Here is a 26,406-nt window from a genome sequence, read left to right on the forward strand (position 1 = left end):
CTCGAAACTAGGATCGCGAGTATTTCGCAAATTTTTCTTTACTCGAACACTCGACTGTCCTACGAACGCGAATATCCCTTCGATACTGGTGTACTCGAGTATCGCGTTGTATATCGGGTCTGTAGTTAAATATTCAAGCTGTCAGTATGGCCAGTATCTGGATACCTGAGTAGTCGAAGTGAATGTGATTCGAGTCATTGAGTATTTCTATATTATATACGTTAATTGTGAATTGCGTATATTTTAAATCGAATCTCTTGAATTTATTATTGCTGAATTTCTGTTAAACTTAATGTACATTGAACAATGTAACTTTGTTGTACATGTCATAAACTTACAAAATGATTCACGACTTCTTCCTGTATTAACTGGTAGGATGTAAACTTTATGTTTTACAACGCATGTAACAAAATGTTTAAATATTTAAGCATAGAGTTTGTAGGTTTAAGCATAAGAATGAATATGTATTTAATTGTTTGAGCATTGAACTGGTATTAGAATGCGAGTAATGTCCGAATATTCAGGTAAAATCTTATTTTGAATATAATATTCGAGTGTTTAAGGAACAGACAGAAAAAGCGAGATCTTTATGAAACATTCAAACGCTGAATTATTTGAGTAGTCAATCCATGGACATAGGAATATAATGACGGAAGGTATGATTTGCTGGATAGTACGTTATTCGAGGGAGAGGGGCCCCCAACATTGACGCCTGGATTTCATTGGATGGTTTTCCACGCATGCTCTGTACCGGGAATTATGAAATACTATGAACTACTAACTAATATCACAGACTTTTTCGGTATTAATATTAATTTCACAAGGAAATCTTGTAAATATAAAACCTTGGCGTCCTTCAAATCAATTTTCAATGCAAAGAGATTTATTTTATGAATATAGTTTCAGGACTCCAAAATATAGACTGCACGTACAAGCGGAAGTGATTTCCCAATGCACATACCTACTGAAGTAGCTGCAACTTTGCAATTTTAATATACGTCGAAAGGATTATAATGAATTAAAATATTGAATACAGGTTATAAAACTGGAAATTATTATTTTTTCTAGGTATCAAGACTTTGTGGGGAAGCATTATAGATGATACGAAGAATATTTTCAAGAAACGTATATAATAAGGGATTAAATGTAGAAAAATGTAAAGGATAATGTCATATTGCCAATGAAGAAACAACAGCATTGGCTCAAAGTTATATTTTTTAAGGTCACTTAATTTAGAAACACGAAACAAGTTCTAATAAATGTTTCGCCTCTCTAAGAGTGTTCTGGAGTACCATTTGTCCATATTAAAAATTCCATTTAATATGTCTTTTTCGGTATTTCCTTCATGGGATTTCCATTCACTTTTCTTTGTAATACCGTGTGATTTAGCGAAGTATCCGCTGCACACGTGAAACGCAATCGGTATCTATGGAGTATGTATATATGTAAATACATACACTACACCACGTGATCGATTTGGTATTCTCTTTTACTCTTTATAACACTGTTAAATTTATAAGTTCTTTTTTGAAAAATTATCAGTATTGCGATCATGTAAAAATCAATACGTACAGAATTAAGGTTAACACGATATTCGGCTCATCGTGAATTCGGATATTGGCAAGATTTTGAAACAATCTTTTTCTACTATAACGTGTATCACGTTGAGTTGATCGAAGTTAGAATTTGTTTGATTATTTCGTGTGGTATTAATCTTTAGAAAAACTGGTAAAGGAAATACTTGAAGAGTAATCTGGTTGCCTTTTCTTCCATATTTTTGTATTACGTAAATCACAAATAAATCAGTTCTGGATACATAATATTCTTGTTTCATTATTAAAGAACATTATGTTTAAATATATTTTCCAAGTTCATAGTTGTTCATTTCAGTATATCTTGCCTGTTTAAAAAATGTTGCATTGTGAAATACAAATACACATTAATTTACATGTTACATATTTATTTAATAGGTACTTTCATACAGTTCTTAAACTACCAAATCATTCACCATGATACACACATGACAAAGATTACAATTTAATCAATTTTATGTAATAAGAATTTGATATTACATACTTTTGATAAAAATATTATCTTCAGAATGTTTAAAAAAGTGATTGTGGGCATATCTGGTGGGGTAGATAGTGCTGTAGCAGCATTTATGTTAAAAAATAAAGGTAACTTAAAAATATTGCAAGCACTAGTATTATTCATTCACGTATAATATTTTTAAAATATTAAATATAGAATTTTCAAAGGATTCAATGTTACTGGAGTATTTATGAAAAATTGGGATCTTGTTGATGAAACAGGACAATGCAATATAGAAAAAGATTATGAGGATGCACAATGGGTGTGTAATAAGTTACAAATACCTCTTGTAGAAGCAAGTTTTACCAAAGAATATTGGAATAATGTTTTTAGGTATTTCTTTTATTCGTATAGTTTCTATGTTTATTCATTTTTATTCAAGAGTTAATATTTTACTTTTATTACTCTCTAGTTATTTGATAGAACATTATGAGAAAGGATTCACTCCAATTCCAGATATTGTATGCAACAAAATAATTAAATTTGATAAATTCTTTCAATTTGCACGTACTGAGCTTCAAGCTGATGCTATTGCAACTGGACACTATGCTAGAACTAGTTTTGGTCCTTACCTTCAGGATTTTAAACCAGATACAAGTATATATAACATTTATGTATTATAGTTATATACGACATTTCATTTTTCATAATGTTGTGTTTAATATTTCTTAGATGTTCAATTATTTAAAGCAACAGACAAAGATAAAGATCAATCATTCTTTTTATGCCAGATACCACAAGAATCATTACGATACTCTATGTTTCCTTTGGGACATTACTTGAAAACTAATGTTAAGCAAATTGCTCGAAAAGTTGGTTTGGATTTAGTTGCTAAAAAAAAAGAAAGTATGGGTATATGCTTTGTGGGAAAACGAAATTTTCAAAATTTCATATCTGAGGTATACAATAACTGTAGCTATACATTATTACGCTCTTTACATGTTATTTTATTATATTTACAGTACATACCAGAAAAGCCAGGTAGTTTTGTAAACTTGGAGAATGGAAAAGTGGTTGGAGAACATAAGGGTTTTCATCATTGGACTGTAGGTCAAAGAGTAAAAATTGCAGGACAGTCAGAAGCATTTTTCATATATAAGAAAATTGCTAAGAGTAATAATATACTTGTAGTATGTAGGAATCGTTTAGAAAGAATAATTACTTATTGAAAATAAAATAAAATGCTGTTACTTATTGTTCATAGGTACAAGGAACGAATCACCCAGCATTATATTCAGATCTAGTGAAAACTGAAACTCCTCATTGGATATCTGAAGAACCGAAGAAACTTAATAATTTTTTTAACATCATGCATTGCAATTTTCTCTTTCAACACAGAGATCCTCCTGTTCCATGTAAAATTATGAAAACTGTAACCAATGAATTAATTATTAAAATTAGTCAACCTTTAAGAGCAATTACAGAGGGGCAGGTACAGTTTTCACTTTATTCATTTGCTTTTTAATTATTTCATCATAATAATACTTATAATAATCGTTGCTTCAGTTCGCAGTTCTATACAATGGAGAAGAATGTCTGGGCAGTGCCATGGTTGTAAGTCCCGGTGCGTCGTATTTTTCCTTCGATCGAGAAGTAAGAATGGAACATTGGCGAAGGCTCAGTAAGAAGGCAAAAATTGCGCCAAAATCACAGCGAGCGAGTTACAGAGACATAAAAAGAAACAAAAGATTGTCAACAACTTGAAATCAGAACCGTAAGAATTTTATTTTTCACTGTAAAGTATTTTTGGTTACAACACAACGTTATTGTGAAAAGTAGAAAATAAAGATATTGGGAAAACTAATTACAAATTTTAATACCGCCATTCTTTCAACCATGATGACCCCTGAGGATGAACTTTACGGTTACGATATAATGTACTGGAACTTCCTACCGAATCACGAAGAATGTATTAGTAGGAGAAAATTACAAGCTAACAGTAAGTTAATATTATAAACTTATCGACGAATCCACGACAGTCTCGTTTACGATGACTTAGTCTACCAGCGATATCTTGCCTCCTGAATCGAGTCTTTCAAACAGAAGAAGAAATGAACCCCTTAAGGATCAACCCTAGATTTTCGCACAACTGATTCTCATAATAACAAATTCTAAACCACGTAGAAAACTTGTACAGAAACTTATTCATCCGATTTCAATCTCAACATCTCCGGCTTAAAATGTCAAATATAAACCTAGTCTCGAGAGGTAAAGAATATCCTCTGCCATTCATAGACGTTTATTGCTCGAGGACTCATCCGTTAACGCACGAAAATAACATAATCTCTTTAGAACGTATATAACTATAAATCGACGCGCATCCACGAATCCTAGGTCCCGTCGTCTAAAGAGGCCTATACCGCGTGTACCGATATGATTGCCCGTACGCCATTTGAAGTTCTTACGTTTTGTAACGGCAATCCGGTGCTGGCGATGAGAAAAGACGTTAATAACGTCGGGGGGTCACGTGTAGAATGTAAAACAGCGCGTCGCGTTATTGAACGATAACTGCAAGTTATTAGGGTCGATTGACGAGTAACTGGACGTAAGGAGCGCGTAAAATGGCCCTCGCGGTGTGCGTGCACGTACAGTGCCTCCGCCTCGATTGTTGGTTACCATCGACATTGGCGTTGACCGCCGACGTTACATATGTAAATTACTCCCCGTACAAATGTCGCGGGGACTAATTTGCCCCGTACGCGCAATGTTACATTAACATTCGTGCCGTGATCGCTGCCCGCACAATAGCTTCAGAGCGCTTGTTCCTCTTTTACGGGCGGCAGTGTCACCGTGAGGAATCGGCGGTCCGGTGGTTTTCGCTCGGACGGCAATCCGCGCGCGGCACGTCCTCATCAGTACGATCTTTGGTCCCGGTCTGGCCGAAGGGACCGCGGGTGTTCTCCGTTCGGCGATGTAAAATCGGGCGAAGTTGTGACAGAGCGCGCGCGTTGATAATCCAAGAGGATTCCATCCACCTCCGCCCCTCCCCCGCAACCCCGTGGCAGAGTTATCCGATCGTGCACCTTGCGGCTAAAGATTAACATGAAGTAGAGGCGGCACGACCGTGAACAGGGGACTTGCTTTCAGAAAAGATGAGGGGTGGCAGCAGCTTGAGCCAGTACAACGACGACGATTTCTTCAGCGGCGGGCCATGCCCGTCGTGCAGGCTGGCCATCAACAAGGAGACAGGACGATTGAAGTAATTAACGGAGCCGGGTGTCGGTTTCGGTAGCCGTGCAGGATAAGAGTTTCTCGTTGAATTGTGCAGGTGGTGCATGGGTGGTAACGACACTTGGCGATTTCGCGTGAAACTGATGTTACTGATCCCGGCCGTGTTGCTGCCCATCACTATAATCTTCATCGCCCTGTCGCGGTCCCAGGTGATCGGGAAAGCGCCCTATCATCAGACCTACTTGATACACGCGACGGGACGCAGGCCAGACGAGAGGACCGAGGAAACCATTCCGCGTAAGTCCGTCGTCGTGGATCTTAAAATGAACTTGACTTTAACGACGTCCGGCTTCCTCGCCGCTCAAGGATCCATTTAAAGCGAAGTGCGTGCGCGTGGCCGTGATTTCGCGGACAGCTACGCCGGAAGTATCGCGGGAAACCGTTAACGCCTGATAAAGAAATGAACCACTCGTCTCATGGTAAACTTGAATCCGTGGTGCATGGAATAATAGATTTTCCGACGTGAATAGTCCGTGAATAGACGTTTCTAAATTCCTGTATTATCACGGTTTTCATTGTCCTCAACGAAATACGCATTTTATAGGAGAATTGGTTGCTTATCTAAAAATAGGGTACATAGTATTATCAATAGTGGTTCAATAATATCTATTACAATACACAAAATCTATCGAGGTTGATCAACCCCTGAATCATCCCTCAATCTTCCCAATAGCACTGTCGGACAAAAAATTCGGGACGTGCGACGCTCCCCGTAACGCTACTTCCGGCGTTTAAATTCCAGCTGAATCGTATTTGCATAAAGCGGATATGAGACAGCAGAAACGGGTATTAATTGCGTCATAATTAGGAACAGAATTTCTCATCTTTTACGTTGCCCGAGATGGTTGCTCCGATAAAAGTTTCGCTCGCCGTCGCGACGGAACAGGTGAAGGGGCCATTACTCGACAAGACTGAGAAAATCCGCTCAACGATCGATTATCTAACACCGCGATTTCTGTTAGCAGCGACCGGCTACGTCGAGACGGAGCTGGCTGCCAGGGAGGAGGATGAAGAACGGATCCTAATATCTGGAATGCAAACCAGCTACGTACCGGTGGAAACAGCCCTTCCGCCGCGGCAGCTGCAGCGACGCAAGAGAGAACTCGACGGGGTACATTCCTCGCGGACAGATTGAAAGCGACACCGATTAATCGATAATCCTTTTCCTTGGATCGTTTCATTTTTCACTGAAAATGTACTTCCGGTTTCTTAAGTTCACGGTCGTCGGTTGGAAGAAACATTTCTTCCTGTACCGTTCGGGCGTAGCATTTTGCAGCTTGATTATCATCGCATTCGTCGAGCTCATTAATTATCCGTCGCACAGAAGCAACGTGCTTCTCTGCAGTAATATAGTAATATACTTCAGAAGAAGACAAGACACATCGGGTAACGAGTATCGTGTGCGCAGTAACGTTAATTAGCGTTAATCAACATCAAATTAGTGTTACTGGTGCACTGGAGAAATATCGATCGTCCCACTGCCAATCCTCTCGTTTCGCACAAGGACAATTAAAGTTCACTCGTCTCCTCTCTTGTCGCTAGAAGAAACAACTCATAAGCAGAAGAAAATCGTGTTTATTATGTAACGTTGCTTCGAACGCCGAGGCTCGATATTCTCGAAATTTTCGGAACTGTGTGCAGGTGCAGTCGACCGACTACGTCACCGGGAAAATAGACGAGTGGAACACGGACGAGAACTCGGAGAACTTCCTGGACGATTATTACCCCGAGGTGGACGCCGAGGAGACGAAGGAAAACTCCGAAATAGAAAGCAACGATTACCAAAAGTTAGTTTCCCAATTGTCCAACGTGGAGTCACGTTTTCTTCCTCGAGCCACCGCTCGAAAGGAACCGCGTACATTGAAACAAAATTCTATTCGAACCGCTAGATAGAAAATAATGAACAAGACACCGGCAGTTTAAACATCTCGAACTGAATTTACGTTTCCACCGGCAGCTACGAGCACTCCTGCGACAACCACAAAAACGAGGAAGAGCTCCGTTCGAGATTGTCGAGTGGAAAGTACGACGACAACGAGGACAATTCCCAGGACGAGTCCGACGAGGGTGAACAGGGTGGTAGACACTCGATCACGGTCGAAGATCCGGACAGCAGCTTGCCGATCGCCGACGAGCAACTCGACGATGCGGTCGCCAACTTCCACACGTTCTGGAAGGACGAAGGGAAAGAGTGGGACATCAGGGAGGCTCAAGGTACACTTGGCAAGCTGCCCCTCTAGCCGGCCTGCGTAATTTCTGCTCACACGCTTTTTAAGAAACAGATGTTCGCCGCAGCAAAAATCATGATCACGTACATGGACAGGACCGCCGATCCCTGCGAGGATTTCTATCAGTACGCGTGCGGTAACTGGGCGAAGCACAATCCTATACCGAAGGACAAGGCGGCCTACGACACGTTCGAGATGATCAGGGAGTCGTTGAACATCGTCCTGAAAGAGCTGCTCGAGGACCCGATACCCAAAGAGTTAGAGGCCGACACGGAGGACGCGACCGTCAAGGCGAAATATTTGTTCCAGAGTTGCATGAATTACGGTAACTACTGATCTGGATCTTTTTCGTCGGAACGGAAAGCCTCTTTGGATTCTTAACGCTGGAACTACCGAGCATTCAACACTAGATTCACGGACGTTTATTTTAAACTTTATTCTATTGCTTCTAGAAAACTATTCGTCTATATAAATCGCGAAAATTATAATTTCAAAGCCAGACTATTGCTATTCGCATAATTGCACGAATCGAAATCGACTTAAACTGATACTAAATGAATAATTAAAAAATGCAATATCCGTCAAATTGACGGGTTCCGTGAATCTAGTGTTAATACGATTAATATGGAATCAATATCAAAATTGTAACGATAGATTATTTTCAATTTCTTCAGACATTCATCGTAGTGTTCAAGTGAAACTGTTTTCAAGATCATTTCGAACATTCGATGCTTTTAAGATATCAATAATTCCGAAACAAAAAGAAACCAGTGATTTTTATTAGCAGTCAAGTTGACTTCTCAAAATTTGTCTATAGAAACCTCAAGAGTGTATATATCGAGACTTCGATCACTCATAACTTAGTTTGCGTATTGTTAAAACAATTTCTTTAGAAATTTCTTAGAAAAGGATCTACTATTTTGTCGATAATTGTAAAAGAAGAATTTAGGAATGGGTCAGTTTGATCTATGTAGTAGTTGTAGTGTTATAGAATTTTAGCAACGAGATAATGAGTATTATTTAAATCACTTCGGTCGAAGTTGGTGAATCATTTGTGATTAACCCTTCGCACTCGAGAGGTGACTTACTCACCACTTGATTTCACAGAGTAAAACTATAAAATTCGATACTTAATATTAACCCTTGGCAGTCCTGTGTCGAGTCAGACTCAACATTATATTATTGCAACCTCTACGTGTTTTAACAATTTTTCCTATATTCATTTGTAGCATCACAATTGTACCATTTAAAGGTAACATTTCAATGACTCCCAAATATTCTTGAGTAAATAAATACAGCGTCGTATTAAGCTGTAATTGAATGAACTAACGTCGACGTGAACCTCAAAGTGAGGAACCAAGAGCACTTCGGACCGCAAAGGGTTGAACTTCACACAATGCATCAATTTAAGAAATATTCAAACAAAATAGCTTTGTCGAGTTAGTTTCACAAAGTATCCTCTCCATCTCATCAAAAGATGTTGAAATATTTCCAATGAAAAACTTCCGAGTGCAAAGGGTTAATTCAATCTTCGATACGGGGAGCATGTTTTAACGCGTGAAATGTGGCTAGAGATCTTGGAGCAACGCATGGAACAGCCGCTTATTCAGCTCCTGGATGAACTCGGGGGTTGGCCGATCCTGAGACCCAACTGGGACCCGGAGAAGTTCGACTGGCTGCTTCTGGCTGCTCAACTGAGACTGTACAACAACGATATCCTGATCTCTGAATGGGTTGCGCCGGATATTAAGAACAGCGACGAGTACATAATACAGGTAACGGACGGAGGAATCCAGAAACTTAGAAGTCTAAAGTCTGTTGACGCTCAAACTTCGAATTACAGTTCGATCAGACGTCACTGGGACTTCCCACCCGGGATTACTTCCTTCAGCCATCGAACACGGTGTATCTGAAGGCTTATAGAAATTATTTGATAAAAATCGCAACTCTGTTGGGCGCGTCTTTGCAGAATGCCACCACCGACGCGGACGACTTGATAGAATTCGAAACCAAGTTGGCTAAGGTACTCGATGCTTCTTTCGGTTTTCAGTTGGAAACGGTTGAAATTCTGAGTTTCGTTACAAATTCAGATCACTTCCTCCCCGGACGAGAGGGAAAACGTTTCGGAACTCTACCAGAGGATGAGTATCGGGGAGCTAAGGAGCCTGGTCCCCCAAATCAACTGGCACCGGTACCTGACGATCGTTTTAGCGCGACCGATGAACTTCTCCGAGCCGGTAGTCGTTTACGCGTTGCAGTACATTCAAGATTTGGTGAACCTGCTGTCGAGAACCAGTCCACGGTACTGCGACAGTGATAAACTGAAATTTCAAATCGAACAATTTCTAATCCTTTCTACTTTGTTCGCAGGACCATCGCGAATTATCTTCTATGGCGATTCGTCAGGCACAGAGTGAACAATTTGGACGATCGATTTCAGGACGCGAAGCAGAAATTTTACTACATTCTCTTCGGCAGGGAGCAGGCGCCTTCGAGATGGAAGAATTGCGTGGCGCAAGTGAACTCGAACATGGGCATGGCCGTCGGATCGATGTTCGTGAAGAAGTATTTCGACGAGAAGAGCAAAAACGATGTAAGAAACCGAAAAGAGAATGATCTCTGGGTAACTTTCCAACGATCTTATTACCTTGCACCGGAACTGACGTTGTCCTTGCACGCAGACTCTGTCCATGACTCGAGAAATCCAAAGGGCGTTCAGGGAGCTGCTGAATCAGACCAGCTGGATCGACGACGAAACGAAAGAGCTAGCGACCGAGAAAGTAAACGCGATGCTGCTGAGGATCGGCTATCCTGACTTCATTCTGCAGCCGAAACTGTTGAACAAAGGTTACAAGGATGTAAGCGTGGAAGTTGATTTTCCGCTTCCCCACGGAGATTAGATTATCGCGATAAAACGCGCAGGTTCTGCAAACATACCTAATACGGTGATACTTTAGGTTGTTGTCCGTTCAGACAAGTACTTCGAGAACACGTTGAACATATTGCAACACCTGACCAGGGTGGGACAGAATCGGCTGGGCAAGCCTGTGAATAAAACCCTTTGGAACACCGCGCCGGCGGTGGTCAACGCTTATTACAGTCGAAGCAAGAATAGGATAAGTTAGTTTAATTTTCTCCATGAACGACCGAAAAAGGAAAAAGAACTGGAAAACGGCGAGAGGGTTCAGCGAAGAGTCCTGTGACGTTCATTCTAGAGATTCGAACGGAACTAAAATAAAATTCGACTAGATACTTCGTTATCTCATCCTTGCACGATAAGATCTGTTTGCAGAATGATTCATTCGCTATGGAAAATCCATACTCTTGTTGAAATTCCGTATTCGATTTTTATAGACTCGAGTGAATGAACTGTAACCAATGAATTACAAGATAGCTGTCTATGAATTAACAATCAAATCGAAACTTAACCCTTTGCACTCGAAAGGTGACTCTCAGTCACCACTTGATTCGATGCAGTGAAACTATCAAATTTGATATTTAATGTTGAACTATGTACAATGCATCGGCGTGTGAAATATTGGGATAAAAAAGCTATAGAAAATCCATACTCTTGTTGAAATTCCGTATTCGATTTTTATAGACTCGAGTGAACGAACTGTAATCGATGATCAATTACAAGATAGCTATCCATGAATTAACAATGAAATCGAAACTTAACCCTTTACACTCGAAAGGTGACTCTCAGTCACCACTTGATTCGATGCAGTGAAACTATCAAATTTGATATTTAATGTTGAACTATGTACAATGCATCGGCGTGTGAAATATTGGGATAAAAAAGCTTTGTTTCCTCAATTCACTTGTGATTTCTCTTTGAGTCCCTTGAAAAAAACATCGCCTTTGTCCAGTTAGAAAATGTTAAATATATACAGCGAAATACTTCCGAGTGCAAAGGGTTAATAATCGTCAATTGCAAACGATCCTCTCGAAGCTGCCCTCTCCGTTTTTCGCGACACGATATTAAGCTTTGTCCACACGACTCAAAGGAGAACACAACTAATCGCAACACAATTTCCACCCTCAGTGTTCCCAGCCGGCATACTACAGCCGCCATTTTATCACAGATACTTTCCGCGGAGCCTGAATTTCGGCGGAATCGGTGTGGTGATCGGCCACGAAATCACTCACGGTTTCGACGATAAGGGTCGACTGTTCGATAAGGATGGTAATCTGCACCGGTGGTGGAACGATGATGTTATTTATGGCTTCCACCAGCGAGCCCAGTGTCTTATCGGTAATGGGACCGTTCCGCGTTCCCGCCTCCCGCTTTCTCCGACGTCCATTTACGAGATCGAAAACTCGTTTAATTTTTCAGACCAGTATAGCAATTACACCGTCAGCGAAGTTGGGATGCAAATCGATGGGATCAACACGCAGGGAGAGAATATCGCGGATAACGGCGGCATCAAGCAAGCTTTTCGCGTGAGTTAAAAACGGAATCACCTGTCGTTACCGAAACGAATATTTTTAAACTCTCAACGCGTTCGCTACCACCGGTTATTTCGGTGAACTACAATATTCCCTCAATTATCATATTCTCTCCGATCCAATAAATCTAAGGAAAATATTAGAAAAATGAAACTGAGTCATTAAGTCCCTAAATATAATATAGTTTACAATTTCTAATAATATCTAAGTTTACGGGCATTTATTGTAGTTTATTCCATTGTTCCTGGGAAAGTTGATATTCGTTCATTTAGATTTTGGAACTTGTAGATGTAGAAATAGACAAAGGATTCATATTCGTGTAATTGGATCAACGAACACCGATTGAAACATTTACCAAATAATGTTTATAAAATTCAATCAAATTGACGCGTTCCGCGAACCTAGTGTTAATTTCATTTTCATTTTGTAGAATATAGGATTACGGCCGTCAGGAATATGTGACGCTGGTAGGAAACGTGTTAATTTAAAATTTACTCGAGGCCATACTCATTATTCTTGTCACTAAAATGCTCGAAACATTCGCTGTCTCGCAGGCCTACGAAAGATGGCTGCACCAAAACGGGGATGCCGACGAGACGCTTCCCGGATTGAACGCGACAGGGAAGCAGCTGTTCTTCTTGAATTTCGCGCAAGTGTGGTGCGGCTCGATGAGACCGGAAGCAACCAGGAACAAATTGAAAACGACCGTGCACTCCCCCGGCAAGTTCCGAGTGATCGGCACTCTATCGAACTCGAAGGACTTTTCGGAAGTGTTCAACTGCCCCCTCGGTGCGCCGATGAATCCTGTCAACAAATGCTCCGTTTGGTGACGAATCGGGAGGCTCGTCGATCTCCGATCGACACGAGTCTTCGCTTCGACAGAAGAGAACGCGAGGAGGAGATTAGTATTACGTTGCCTCTTAGATCAAGCTGATCGATGACGTAAGCGGGATCGCTGAAATTAACCTTGTAATAGCACAAATGAATCACTCGATCCGACTCTTCTGCACGCCAGTGCTGCAAGATTTTCGAAAAATATTTCCAACATTTTCGCGAATGCTTTAATCATTTACTAAATCGAACAAACGATTCCTTATACTACACGAATTACTTCATCGTTACTGGAATGAAATAATTTATCGATCAGCTAGTCAAAATAATTCCGAACGAATAAAGTAACGATACGAAGTCACTTTCCCCTATTTTCCATAGCAAAATCAACGAAACCACCGTTTCTCGATACAAACGATTCGTTTCTATTCCACGATTAATCTTCGGGTCCCTGACTCATCAAGCGTTCGTTTCAATTAATTCACACGCTTTGTAAGGGTAGTTTATTCTCTAGGGCAATCGCTTTGCGATCTTCGTCGCGACTGAAATATCACGTGGTTAGAGGATAACAAGATGGCGGAGCCAGAGACGGCGCGAGGAACAGCACCGTCATCGATTAGGGGAACTAACAAGATACTTCACGTAGTTTTCGTAACTGAAAGATAATTAAAGGGAAACAAAGGAACATTGAACGATAGTTCGGCTTGCTGGACCGAGTATCGTGCGGCGAGCCGGTTATATATTATGTATTAACGGGACAGCTGCGCTGTCGCCGACGTGAAATAAAATTGTACGATCAAAAGACAATAATAATTTCAGACAGTCATAAAAATCTTTACAATCTATTTCCCTGTATATCCACACACTACTACATGTATTGAAATTCTTTTCGTCGTTTTATAACTTATGCGTCGCACCTCCCGTTCCCCGTCTCAACCGATCTCGCGTTAAATCGGCGCGCGAGCCTCGTGATCATCACGTCGCATCCAACGTACATCATACATACCGTGGATAGAAACGTTACACGCTCGCGGGAACGCTTTCGTCAGAGAAAGATCGTCAACATTCGGCTCGGGCGCACGCCCGTTACTCGCAAGATATTCCGCCGACGCACACGCGAAATCGTCTTGGTTGACCGCCGAACAAAAATGCCGAGTCGATCCCCGCATTTTTGTTTCCATTCTCTTTTTTTGCCCTCCCCCCTTTTCCCGTTCTCCCGTCTTAGTTTCTTCTTCGTTTCGTTATTATTATTATTATTATTATTATTTGTTCGTTTGTGTGTTTTTTTTTTACAAATTCTGTATAGTCTCGCTTACGGTAATAAATAGAACAATCGAGCCGTTGAACGTCGCGGAACAGGGTTCGTCGAGACCGCGTTAAAAAAGTTTGAAAAAGTCTCGCTCGCGAAGGGTAGAAAATACAAGGAAAGAAACGCATCGGTCGTAAAATGCGATGCCGGTCGAGTTTATCATCTTCGTCGCCTTGTACTATGGTACTCTATAATGACATTAAAATACTTCAGTCGAGGCAGCGTTAAGTGCGCTTCAATTAATAAAACTTTCCTTCGATTCGTATTGACTCGTCGTGGTCTCGCTCGGTTACCGAGAGGGAGAGACGCACACCCCCGCACACTCGTCCGTATTTATCGGCGCTGTTGACGCTTCCGGTGTTCGAGTGTCCGTGAATCATCCGGCGAAACAGAGGTTTCTACGGAGCGGGACACTTGGACACGGTTAAACGAGTCGTCGAGTCGAAAACCTCTTGGGCAAATTGTGTCGCTGATGGAATCCGGTTACTGGATTCCATTGTAATTAAATATATTAAATACCAGTATCAAAATAGAATGAATTTAATGATACAAGGAACCTCTGATTACGAAAGAAATGTTAACCCTTCGCGGACGAAGATTCCTTGAAATGTAAACCTTCGACAGATGAAGCTAAATTATACATTGCTTAAATAATAGCAAAGAGAAACTACACGCTAATCTCTCGCCGAAATGTCGACGTTCGTCCGCAAATGGTTAAACGGCGAAGGGTTGCGTCGTGAGAATGGTAAAAATCGAACACGAAACGGTGGCCAAGCGCTCGAACACCGGAACACAACCGACAGCAACATGAACTTGCGCACAGAACCGGGATAGAAAGTTTCACCAAATTGTACAATCTTATCTTTACAATTTATTTACGTATTGCCATTTCGTATCGAGTAATTGAGTGAACGAGTAGTAAAAATAAAATCGTACGTGTACGTCGCGTGGTCAATTACTTAGTATAAAGCAGATTCGCGGGTTTGGATCGACGGGAGGATTACCGTCGATCGCCGAGAGCAAGGATTCGTCCTGTCGATACTGGAAAATGAAACCGCGCGCGTTCAAGAACAGTCTTTATACAGAGGTTCGTTATCCGTTTAGATATTACGAGAAAGCTCGATTCATCTTATCTTTCCGCATTTTTTTCTTCGTATTCGTAGTAATCAAAGTACAAGTATGCTTCATACTAATTAATTTTCGTAGCGTGGGCCGACGTTTGGTTACAAGATTCGCGGCTGTGAGTTGTACTGGTAAATCAGGAATTTTCTGAATAATTATCTCGCCCTTACAATACACAAGGGCGTCGTACAATTAAACGTACAATCCGGTACGATATCAATCTCTTCTAAATTAAACGCTCGTCGAGGTCGATCCTCGAGAAATTCAAAGCTCCGTCGTCGTTCCTTAAAGTATAATATAAACCAAAAATCAACGAAGAGCTTTGTTCTCCATTTTTGTTTTTTTCCTTTTCTCTCTTTCTCTCTCTCTCTCTCTCTCTCTCTTTCTTTCTTTCTTTCAATCTGCATGTGCACCCTTCGTTAAAGTAGCACGCTCCACGCCATCTTTGAAAATCATTTCTTTCTTTTTATTCTTTTCATTTGAATTTATGCAGATTGCGCATATATATAGTATTTATATATAGACATTCTCGGTGTGATATTGAATATCACGTGAAATTCGATGGCCTTATATCCTATTATGTATAGCCATTACAAATTATACGAGAGTTTAGATCCTTTACCTTCTATGACGTTTTATCAAAATTGGCCTATTAAATATATAAATATATGTTTCGCGTGTGCTACTTCCGTCCGCCCGATCCCAATCAAGCGGAATCATACGTTGTATATATATATTTATGTATATATATATACCTTAGAGCTCCTGTTCAACTCCTATTACCACCGTATTACGTATACGTATTGCGTTTAACAAATATATCTTCACTTATGCAGAAACTGGTACTCCAAAATGTCCTCTTCATCTGAAAAGATAAAAGGGAACGGTTATTTTTGAATGTATTCGTTGGAAAAATGTCGGATCCTGTTAGCCGAGTCGGGACACGCTATTTCTTGGCTATAAAGTGAAACGACGTCAATCAGATCTATTTCATCGATGATCATTCATAATTTCAAGACATTTATGTAATACAATAATACATTCAATATTTCTTTCAATTACATATCAACTGTTTATCCAATGAACGAGATGAAACGAGAAAATATTGTTCAGTGTATTTTCTAGAGGGAACCAAGATTATAGTGCTAATGAATTTTCAATTGACTAGAATTAAAGAACTGCACTGGAGATTTAGATCGAGATCTGAATTCGAATTTGTTGAAAGCATGACTCACGTCGCTTTACCTTGCTAGGAATGATTCAATGATTATCATAACAAGACTGGCCAGGTGAGGGGATCTGCATGTACAGGTACAAAACTACATGTTCGCCTTGTGTATGATTTATGCAAGAGCATTGTACAGGCTAGTCTCAAATACACACGAGTGTTTTCTATACTACTAAAGATTCCGTGGACGCATTCGCATTTGTACAGACACGGATGCTCGTATGATGCTGTGTGTTCGTTTAAACAAGCAATTAGGGTGCAAGAATGTTGGAACTGGCATCAAAGATCCATTCGCAGTGTGTGTGTGTGTGTGTGTTTAGTCGTTTATGTTAGAATGTGTGGAACGGTTTAAACGAACTCAATGTTGTTTAAGGGAGTAACTCTTACTTGAAATTAAATCCGGGAAGAAGAAAATTGATGAGCTTTTCGAATGAATACGGGGTGTCCTTCAGAATGTAACGCAAGTCGAAGGAAATGATTCTACAGGTAATCGACCAGGTATAAATTTATTTCGATATATTCGAGGAAATTCTTTAATCAAAAGATCTGTCTTCGAGAAAATTAAATCTACAAATTTCAACTTCTTTAAAGACAGATTCTTCGATTAAAGAATTTTCTTGAATATTTTGAAATGAATTTATATATGGTTGATTATCTGTACTATTTCAAAATATTCAAGAAAATTCTTTAGTCGAAGAATCTGTCTTCTAGAAAATTAAATCTACAAATTTCAACTTCCTCGAAGATAAATTCTTCGATTAAAGAATTTCCTTGAATATTTTGAAATAAATTTATATATGATTGATTATCTGTATTATCACAAAATATTCAAAAAAATTCTTTAATCGAATAATCTGTCTTCAAGAAAATTAAATCTACAAATTTCAACTTTCTCGATGATCATAGGATTTGCGGGAAACATCGATCCGATTAATTTCCTGCTAGATCTTATCGTGTAGAATCATCAAGCTTCGCCTTGGCTGTTCGTCGACACCCAGAATATTCAATTTCGACATAATTAATCTGTGTGAACGGCGGAAAAGAATTAGATACAGAATATACTCTAGTGATGGTCGGATGAAAAGAAAGATACTGAAAGAAAGGGCGAGCGACGGGATCGCTCGTCGGTGACAAAATAAAATACACTCACAGATATTGTCTCTGCTATTGTTGTCCAAATCGCTAGTCTGTGTGTGAGTCTCCTCGTGCATACGCAGTTCTGCATCGACCGTCAGCGCAGCACAAGGCATAAAAATGACTCGATTACGTCTTTGACACGGTGTGATCCACATGCGCACAACGTAAGTTGCAAAGGAAATTTGAGTCGTTTTTTGTATCTTTTTGTTTGTTTTTTTTCTTTTTTTTTTTGTATTGTTAGACAGAAAGCAGCAGGTCCTTTCAGAGCAGCACAATTAAATAGAAAAATAAAATAAACGAAATTCGTAGTATATCTGTGAGCCACAAAACTTGCACGTCCTTCCTCCTCTTTTTCTTTTCTCCTAGTTTCCTGGATCTTCTCCGACCGATTGCAAAGAAGAAAAAAACAGAAAAAACAAAACAATAATTTCGTCAGTTCCGACAACCACAAGTCTTGTGTTTCTCAGACATACTGTACACAACCTGTCTGCAACATAAAATATGTATATATTTTACAGAATAATATATAATGATTGGTATATCGTAATGATATTGATAAAAACAGTTTGCGCGTTTAACTACTTTCTCTTAAATTATCGAATTACATTAATAACGACGATCGAAACGAAAACATTTATCGGAAACGTGAACGTGATTAAAAGGTATCGGTGCGCAATTTTCCAATGGAACTTTCAATGTACGATTCGTGCGTCGAGGTACTCAGCGAACTGGAGGAGAACCGTTTTGCAATGTATGTATATATATATAGATATTTATATATTTATACGTCTTCGTATTAACTGTCTACCTGGGTCGATATAAAAACGTGACTTTTCTTCTTCTTTTTTTTTTTTATTTTCTCCAAACTCCGTTAATTAGAGGATGCCGAAGAGAAGCGAAGTATAAATGGATTCTGCTTTTTGGAAAATTGCACAGAATTTGTATTGTTCAAACATGGCTGTATGTTATAGACATATAAAAAGATATTGATAATATCCACTAGATTATACACTTTGTAAGTATCAAAGGAAAAAGAACGAAAGTAACGGGAATTGTTGTTCATGTCGGTACGGAAAGCTAGCGAGAAACTCGACAGGGGAAAAGAGGTGAACGTTTGACCATTCAGAGATCATCAAAATATTTTTAACGCAAACATTGAACCATATTTGAAGGAGTCTTATATAGCTCATTTTCTTCACACGCGAGTTGGAATATTCTTTCCGGCAACTCATCTTTCTTTCTTTCTTTCTTTCTTTCTTTTTTGTTTTATTCAATTAAAAAGAAAAAAGGGAAACGTCATTTAGATATAACGAGGTACGCTAAATGAAAGGTCGTATAATAAACGCAACGGCAAGACGCAATTAAAATGTGTAACGAAGTTCGTTGAAATTAAATAAGCATATGTGAAGATGCAGAAGATACTCGATAATTATAAGATAATGATGACAATGAATGAACGTAAATGATAAGAAATGCATACACCTGGAAAACATCTATATAAATTATGTGTGTCGCAAGTATTCATTTCTGTCTTTCCTTCCTTCTTTCCTTCTTTCTTTCTTTCTTTCTTTCTGTTTCAGTACTTTCTCTAACACTCATAAGATGGCACATTTAATATGAGCATAATTTGTTCTATTTACATATTGTCGAACCTGTGATTCAGTACCACATAACATAATTGTAAACAATTTCTCTCGTCCGAATATTAACTTGAGTCGGTAGGAATACAATTTAAAAAAGGGTCCGCCACGCACGGACTATCGTTAACTTAAATGATTCACCAATAATTGCCCAATACACAATAACACTTTAATTGCGTATTTTTTTATTGTTTCGTTTTTTTTTTCTTTTTGTCTCTCTTTGTACATACATATATCTTTGTTTTTCCTCTCATTTATTTTTGTATTCGTTGGTAGCGGCTTACTATTTAAAGAACACGCATCTCGCAAAGCAATAATTAGTGAATCGTTTAACATTATTTTTTTTTTCTGTAAACAATATCCTCTCGATTTTAAAGAAATAGCTGCCCCATTGTCGTAGACAATCCTAGAACGCAAGCAATGGAAAAATATTAATAAAAATACGTACCTTTTGTTCAATCATTTCTTAATAAAATAATTATAATTTACATGCATTATGTATATTTATATATATATATATATATAATATTTATATATAATATGTATATATTTAGCAAATTATTCGCGATGTCTCTCGTTACTCAAAAGATTCATTGACGTAATCCGTGTTATTTACATGACCATGCTTGTGCTCTACTTTCTTTGTGCGTTCGTGCTTTACATCAACAATTACAACCACAATAATATTTATAATGAAGCGTGCATTATAGTGTATTTATAATAATCATATGAAATTAAATACTGATCTCTTGCTTTTCTTTTTCTCTATATCGTTCATAGTTCATACTCTTTTCTTTTTTCTTTTTACTAGGTTCGTTATCGCTGTATGCGTACTAAACTTCAACACAGCAATTGCATATTCTCATGCAGAAGAAGAGATTTACTTAATTCACAGCAATGTGCAATCAGACGACTTTAATGTTTTTGCTTTCGTTAAACATACGGCTTCGTATAGAGGTACAGTTATAAATATGGGTTTCATTGTGAAATGTTACTTCAAAGGTAAGGTACACAATTAGGAATAATCTTCTCAGATTTATACTCGTGAAATAATAATAGAGAATGACGATAAAAGATGAATCAGGATGTAAACTTCTACGAGATCTAACGGGACTCTAAAAAAGAGTTGAAATTTAAATACTGTCGTTGTTACGATTTCGTCAATATTAAACGTTACGTTTCGATGCAACTTCTCTTAATTATATTAGTATATACATTTACATGTTACATGCAAACATCTGAACGAATATTAAGAATATTCTGAATATAAAGAACGAACTTTAAAAATATTCATTACTGTAGAATACAAAGTACAAGATGGAATGCAATAGTTGAGACGACACGTATAAACAAATTGTTAAGAATTCAAGTGTGAATTACATTGACCTGAAAAGTGAATCGAATAGGGCAGCGAATAAATACTTTGAAACATCCTACGTAAACGACAGAGAACATGCACTAGCAAGACGTAAATTTTCATTTTTTTGGTTGGTGTTACTGGAAAAAGAATGTTCAATGATATTATTAAGAGCAGCAATAAAGGATTGCATCTGAAGTCGACGTCGACATCTAAAAAATGATATTTCCATTGAACTTTTTTCAAAGTATTCATTCAAGTTCGATTGTATATCTTTTTCCAAATTTATAACTCATCTATTTACAACACCGGCATCTACATAACATCAACAAAGAATTCACAAGGATTTCCCATCGCAATGCGAAATGACTGTCTACTACCAGATAAGTCTTGCTGGTTCTGTTGATTCCCTGAACCAGTTCCTGTCTGCACAGACTGTTCAGAACCACTGGAACGACTGCGACTACCATTAGATCTTTTTCCGTTCGAACCGTTCCCATTGCCAGAATTCTTACTTGGCATTGTTGGCACCGATGGAATATGCAATTCGGACTCGGACGCCGAAGAACACGACTTCAAGTCATGAATAGGTTCTTTGCAAATATGTTCGCTACCTGCACTACTACCCCCTGTTGAAATTCGTTCCTTTAAAATACATCCTGAACACTTAAACTAGTAATCTTACAATAATATGTCTCACCTGAGCCACTATGAACACTTTCCTCTCGATGATAACCGTAAACGGTCGGTTCATTAGTGAAATTAAATGGCATTGGACTATAACCAGTTGCAGAATGAGGTGCATACGTTCCTGAATAAGGCATGTCCCAGGCATTTGGCGGAGGTAATGGTCCAACTGTATCGCAGTCTAATTTCATGCTGCTCATGGCTGAACACAAGTCACCGAATATATAATAACACTGTTCGGAGAATGTTATCTTATTTACTGTATGCCTAATGAAACCAGCTTTCAGCATGAGAGACGCGTATTTTCTCGCATCACGGCGATCAATGAACCCTTCTACATGAGTGTTAAGCCAATCCACCACGTCTGCGCCAATAAATGCATTTGGTATTGTTATTTTAAGCCACATACGTTCACGAATTTCTAACCCTGAGTCAGGTCGAGCCATTGCTCTTACTACTGTTGGCATATCTGTATTGACTGTAAGGTGAAGTTCTTCTAATGGTCCTAGTAAAAAGTTATTATTTGTGCTTTATTATATTCAATAACATTCCTCTAGCCTATATTATCTGTTTTGTTTTATAGAAAGAATAATTACTTTCTGTATCTGGTAATGTGCTCGCAAGGCTGCTCGATGTTGATGTTAAAGTTGTAGCGCTTGGCGGGCGTGGAGGAAAACCTTCACCCCTTATAGCAGCTGTATGTGCTACCCATGCACCAGGATCTATAGGTCGCACAGGTTCTGTACGTGGTATTGTAAAGTATCCTTTCGGATTAGGATCCCAACACTTTGCTACTACTAGTTTGATTGGTCTGAAAGATTCATATAATAAGACCACGTTAAGTTTACCTAATGCAGCCCTATAAAATTGAAAATTTTATTAATATAAACATACCCTGGTTTCTGAACCACTTCGCGCAGTACTCTAACTGCTTCGTCATTAGACATATTCTCAAAGTTAATATCGTTTACTTGAAGAATCATGTCACCAGGTTCTATTCGACCATCTAAAGCAACAGCTCCCCTGCACATATTTATAAGTTTACATGCTAGAGTAATTACTTTTGTATGTAATAACAGTATGTTTGCTACATACTCTGTCCTAAATGTTTATTATACAGAGCCTTTCGTTGAAATGTTACTATCGACTAATTAAAACATACCCTTTCATTATGGAACCAACATAGATGCCCCCATCACCACCCTTGTTACTTTGACCAACAATACTAATCCCAAGGAAGTTTACAGTATCCATATTTAAAGAAACTGTTATAATATTTAGGGACATTGTACTGTCTGTGATACTGCTAAAGGATGATGTTCTTGACATAGGTAGTAATCTGTGACGCCGTCTTCTTTGTGGCCTACGCCGATCTAATATTGAAATATAAAAATTAATTCTAAAACCTGATTCCCTGTCTATCGAAGGATAAACTATTTCTAAACTTCAATATAGATTTACCTAAAGTAGCCCTGTCAACTGTACTACTCATATTAGTGTGTCTGCCTGTTGTTGATGTTATACGGCTACTTGCATCGTCATCTGATTCTAAAAATGTGGTAGTCTCTAAATCTGAACTTAAAATAGAAGCAGTCTCATAACCATGGCCTGATCTGTGTTTTGAATGACCATTTATACGAAGTCCTGGGTTAGTAAACAAATGAGAATAATGTTTAGTAATAGTAATGATTTTTTAATGATAATCATTTCTAATGAAACCATTAATGAAGAAACTATAATGGTAATAATAAAACTTTTAGTATGGAAGACAGATTAATAAGATAGCATACCGTTATACTTGTTTTTGTATTTGTCAATGTATTTGTCTGAATGGTGTCTTGAACTTTTATGTAAATGATGCCCTTGCCGACTACTTATAATACTTTCAGTTTCAGTTAAAGTGTCATCATGAGAAAGTGGTGGTGGGCCACGATTTGTATGACCAGGTGTCACATGATCAACACGATCATGTTTTGCCTCACTGTGTGCCACTGAATCTGTGCACTGTGATGCTCCATCTGAGACATTACTGCCCTCAGCAGACACCAACTATTGGTAAATACATTTGTTTATTTCAACAACAATTTACTCAATTAAACAATAATTAATACTATTTTGAAAAAATTAAAAAATCACTCTCTCTGTACCCTACTTATACAATGCACTAAATTACTCCATACATGCTACAAGTTTTGTGGATACGTATATAATCACAGAACCTGTGTAATTGATTATAATTATCTATACTAAATTTGTACTTATACTTTAACACAAAGTTTAAAGTTTATTTCACAAATCCAAAAACTGCTTATTTTTATCCTTGGCAAAACAATTTTGCTAAAAAATTTAATTAATATTAACTTGAAATAAATACTCTTACCCATGACACAACCCGTCCATTGAAACATGGAAGATGGGCATCATCATCCACAATTTCTTCTTTTACAACACTGTTAAAAAAAAAGAAAGATTTTTATTGCATCAATTCATTGATGGAACATTGCAAATTAATGCTTCCTATATATTAATAAAGATTAATAATCGATAAAAAACAAATATATAAAACAAAATCTGAAAAATTGAATCTTAATGGTCTATGTATTTCTTAATTATTACATAACTTTTATTTTATCTAATTCATTACAAATTATTTAATGTCCTTAGACCCAAGGACCTTAGCTTGATACTCAATAAGAATGTATCTCTGAATAAAAAGAAGCTAATAAATATAGATTAAACACAAACAAAAATTCGACATGTTTTCTGAAAAAACATATCAAAAACCTAAAACATCAAAGTTCGAATTACACATTAAACATTAAAAATTGAAATTCATTTAATACTACTCTTCCCAAGATAATCATTAGCTCCAAAGTATCTTAACCACATTAATAGCAGATATCTATAAGCTCCCTATAGAAAAATAAAAACATTTTTATTAAACAGCTTTCACGCATCATCATTGTTATAATTAAAGAATCCCCTCAAAGTTTCCCAATTACAATACTCCCAACTAAATAAGTAACAAGCATGATGCATACATGTGTTTGCCATTAACATCTCAATGCACCATTCGCAAATGCACCCGAGCCAAGATCGTTCCCCATAAAATCCCATTTCTTATCCGAACTAAACTCGAGCTCCTTTTGTTTGGGTACACCCAGTATACCGGAGTGAATCATAAAATGCTTAAAAAGGCTCGCATATCGGAGATTTAAATGGACCGAGAGGAGAATGCAAATCGACTGTCAAAAAACGGCACGCTGCCTAGGGTGGAGGCGTAAGGATAATTGTCAAAATGTGACTGTCCGCGTAAGCGGATACTGTTTAAATCGCAGGGCATTGACTCGTCCCGAAGATGAAAGATAAGGTGGCCAGGACAGTGTCAATCGGCTCCCGTACATTCCCATTGAACGTACGCGAGCCGACGTCCGAGGGGACATGCGTATCGCCGCGACACTCACCCGAAATCATCGTCCATTGATTTGAAGAAATACTTGTAATTCGGCCGATTCAAGACATTCTTGAAGTCGGCCAGAGTGACCCTTTCCGGTGATATGGTGAGCTTCACCAAGTACGGGGTCTCCTCGTCGTCGATATGATAGATGATCTTAGTCTCTTCCATCGTCGGCGATTCTGTTATTACGCATGCATTTGCGATGGAAAAAAAACTGATTCACCGAAGGCCCCACTAACTATGAAACAATTCTCTTGAACCAATATGGCGCGTCACAGTTCGAGCCAAAGCCCTCGCGCGTACAACGATCGTTCGTTCATGTAGCCTGCGGAGCCTACGAGAGCCTCGCTGCGTGCAACATTATCGGGAACGCGTGCGGCCAGTTACGAGGAAGCCATTGACATTATTCACGATAGTCCCGCGCGACGCGTACACGATGCAACCGACGAGCTGAATTAAACGTCAACATTCTCGTCGACATTACACACACTCGCGGCGGATCGCCCGATACTCGGCAGTACGCTCGAGAATTGGAAACGAGGGAAGATAGAAAGACGATCTACGGAATGATTTTTACACCCTCCCGGCCATTCGGTGGATCCTTCGACAGATGGCGTCGAAACACCGTTGTTCAATATGGCGACTGGATATGAAACCTACGACAGTAACACCTCGCTACTGGCACAGACGAGTTATAGGGTGGACATCGCAACCTTACGGGGCTCGGTCTCGTATATTCTGAATTATCGACTGTGTCAAAAATCGAAAGATCTGCTCTGCCATCTATGTCTGGAATCGTCAATAGGAAATATGTATTGAGCAAAATAATCGAAGTTGACTAAGTAGGAAATACGTTGGACCAGTATACAAACGTATCCGTTGCGACGTTGCCGTGTCTTCGAACTACCGAACGCGCGGAGTTATTAGTATTTTATGAATTCATCAGGTGTTACATAAGATGATTCTTAACACTAGATTTACGGATCGAGCCAGTTTGACTTATATTGAATTTTATAAATATTAGTTGGTAAATGTTTGAGTCGATTTTGATTGATTCAATTATCTGATTATGGTTCGTAATACATTTTTAAATATTTGATTTCCTCGATCTAAGCGGACGAACATCAATCTTTCTGGGAACAATAGAATAAACTGTACAATAAATGTCTAAATCTAGTGTTAACACGTTGGATGTCATAGGGGTCACCGATGACCTCAACCAAATCGAATTACTATAATTCATTCGATTAAATGATGATTGTTTGAACACTTTTCTATATTATAAGTAATACCACCTAATGCAGTGGCATTCGAGATAAAATGCAATAATAATAAATCCAATTACATAAGTAGACATTACATTTTCATTTTCCATATTTTTCTCGGCAAAATCGTGCAGCAAACGTGTAACTAAAATTTTCAAATCACTTTCTCAATTTCGTACACTTCCAATATACATACTTCACAAGAATAGAAATTACATATAATTTGTATTAATCAATTTATTATTATATGCCATACAATTGTATATCATTGTACATTATTATATTACATCCTCGTATTTTCTTGTAAAAACTAGATATAAACCTGTCTTCAGTTTTTGTCACTCAGATCTAGTATCCCACCGTGCGTCGCGTTC

The 26,406-nt window shown here is 38.5% G+C and overlaps 3 protein-coding genes and 1 long non-coding RNA gene across 18 annotated transcripts; 3 read left to right on the plus strand and 1 right to left on the minus strand.

Moving 5' to 3' along the window:
* The first annotated feature begins 10 nt into the window (after window positions 1-10).
* Window positions 11-3,966, plus strand: LOC116432145 (mitochondrial tRNA-specific 2-thiouridylase 1). 11 transcript variants are annotated; one of them, XM_076369221.1, is made up of 11 exons: window positions 12-371; window positions 556-802; window positions 901-969; window positions 1,069-1,433; window positions 2,101-2,177; window positions 2,259-2,424; window positions 2,504-2,688; window positions 2,764-2,990; window positions 3,054-3,221; window positions 3,296-3,523; window positions 3,598-3,895. In XM_076369221.1, exons 4-11 carry the CDS (start codon window positions 1,429-1,431, stop codon window positions 3,793-3,795), a joined length of 1,254 nt encoding a protein of 417 aa, XP_076225336.1. In that variant the 5' UTR covers window positions 12-371; window positions 556-802; window positions 901-969; window positions 1,069-1,428; the 3' UTR covers window positions 3,796-3,895. The 11 variants fall into 11 exon arrangements, with proteins under 11 accessions (XP_031844412.1, XP_076225336.1, XP_031844413.1 ...); XM_031988552.2 differs by adding an exon at window positions 3,943-3,966 and having other exon boundaries at window positions 11-371; window positions 556-1,433; window positions 3,598-3,805; XM_031988553.2 differs by having other exon boundaries at window positions 556-832; window positions 901-1,433.
* An 851-nt stretch (window positions 3,967-4,817) lies between these two features.
* On the plus strand, window positions 4,818-13,656 carry LOC116432144 (neprilysin-4). Of its 3 annotated transcripts, none has more exons than XM_031988549.2 (15): window positions 4,820-5,290; window positions 5,360-5,559; window positions 6,285-6,433; window positions 6,964-7,109; window positions 7,280-7,536; window positions 7,618-7,875; window positions 9,123-9,325; window positions 9,394-9,573; window positions 9,641-9,852; window positions 9,921-10,143; window positions 10,232-10,408; window positions 10,508-10,670; window positions 11,596-11,805; window positions 11,887-11,993; window positions 12,554-13,656. In XM_031988549.2, exons 1-15 carry the CDS (start codon window positions 5,184-5,186, stop codon window positions 12,827-12,829), a joined length of 2,868 nt encoding a protein of 955 aa, XP_031844409.2. In that variant the 5' UTR covers window positions 4,820-5,183; the 3' UTR covers window positions 12,830-13,656. The 3 variants fall into 3 exon arrangements, with proteins under 3 accessions (XP_031844411.2, XP_031844409.2, XP_031844410.2); XM_031988550.2 differs by having other exon boundaries at window positions 4,821-5,290; window positions 6,288-6,433; XM_031988551.2 differs by lacking the exons at window positions 11,887-11,993; window positions 12,554-13,656 and having other exon boundaries at window positions 4,818-5,290; window positions 11,636-11,799.
* Window positions 13,657-13,658: 2 nt separating this feature from the next.
* dsh (Segment polarity protein dishevelled) lies at window positions 13,659-25,437 on the minus strand. 3 transcript variants are annotated; one of them, XM_076369197.1, is made up of 11 exons: window positions 24,775-25,437; window positions 23,691-23,760; window positions 23,101-23,359; window positions 22,772-22,858; window positions 22,473-22,683; window positions 22,205-22,333; window positions 21,907-22,121; window positions 21,324-21,815; window positions 21,004-21,252; window positions 17,640-17,708; window positions 13,659-16,126 (listed from the first exon to the last, which is right to left on the minus strand). In XM_076369197.1, the coding sequence occupies exons 1-11, from the start codon at window positions 24,933-24,935 to the stop codon at window positions 16,086-16,088; spliced, it is 1,983 nt and encodes a 660-aa protein (XP_076225312.1). In that variant the 5' UTR covers window positions 24,936-25,437; the 3' UTR covers window positions 13,659-16,085. The 3 variants fall into 3 exon arrangements, with proteins under 3 accessions (XP_076225312.1, XP_076225297.1, XP_031844393.1); XM_076369182.1 differs by having other exon boundaries at window positions 22,772-22,954; XM_031988533.2 differs by lacking the exons at window positions 13,659-16,126; window positions 17,640-17,708 and adding an exon at window positions 18,489-19,672 and having other exon boundaries at window positions 22,772-22,954.
* On the plus strand, window positions 17,400-18,714 carry LOC143174727 (uncharacterized). The gene is made up of 2 exons (XR_012998972.1): window positions 17,400-17,790; window positions 18,145-18,714. It is a non-coding gene; the product is annotated as an uncharacterized LOC143174727 (long non-coding RNA).
* Window positions 25,438-26,406: the final 969 nt, after the last annotated feature.

Source organism: Nomia melanderi, chromosome 1 (assembly GCF_051020985.1).
Source record: "Nomia melanderi isolate GNS246 chromosome 1, iyNomMela1, whole genome shotgun sequence".
Lineage (NCBI taxonomy): Eukaryota > Metazoa > Arthropoda > Insecta > Hymenoptera > Halictidae > Nomia > Nomia melanderi.

Bases quoted from the DNA above. Each gene is read 5' to 3' on its own strand.
- LOC116432145 (XM_031988552.2), top strand. The intron at 2,178-2,258 runs GTAACTTAAAAA...GAATTTTCAAAG, and splicing joins ATTTATGTTAAAAAATAAAG to GATTCAATGTTACTGGAGTA. The intron at 3,524-3,597 runs GTACAGTTTTCA...TCGTTGCTTCAG, and splicing joins GAGCAATTACAGAGGGGCAG to TTCGCAGTTCTATACAATGG.
- LOC116432144 (XM_031988549.2), top strand. From the start codon at position 5,184: ATGAGGGGTGGCAGCAGCTTGAGCCAGTACAACGACGACGATTTCTTC. The intron at 6,434-6,963 runs GTACATTCCTCG...AACTGTGTGCAG, and splicing joins GCAAGAGAGAACTCGACGGG to GTGCAGTCGACCGACTACGT. The intron at 11,806-11,886 runs GTAATGGGACCG...TTAATTTTTCAG, and splicing joins GCGAGCCCAGTGTCTTATCG to ACCAGTATAGCAATTACACC.
- dsh (XM_076369182.1), bottom strand. From the start codon at position 24,935: ATGGAAGAGACTAAGATCATCTATCATATCGACGACGAGGAGACCCCG. The intron at 23,761-24,774 runs GTGAGTGTCGCG...TTTTTTTAACAG, and splicing joins TCAATGGACGATGATTTCGG to TGTTGTAAAAGAAGAAATTG. The intron at 21,816-21,906 runs GTAATTATTCTT...ACTTTTTACTAG, and splicing joins CACATTACCAGATACAGAAA to GACCATTAGAAGAACTTCAC.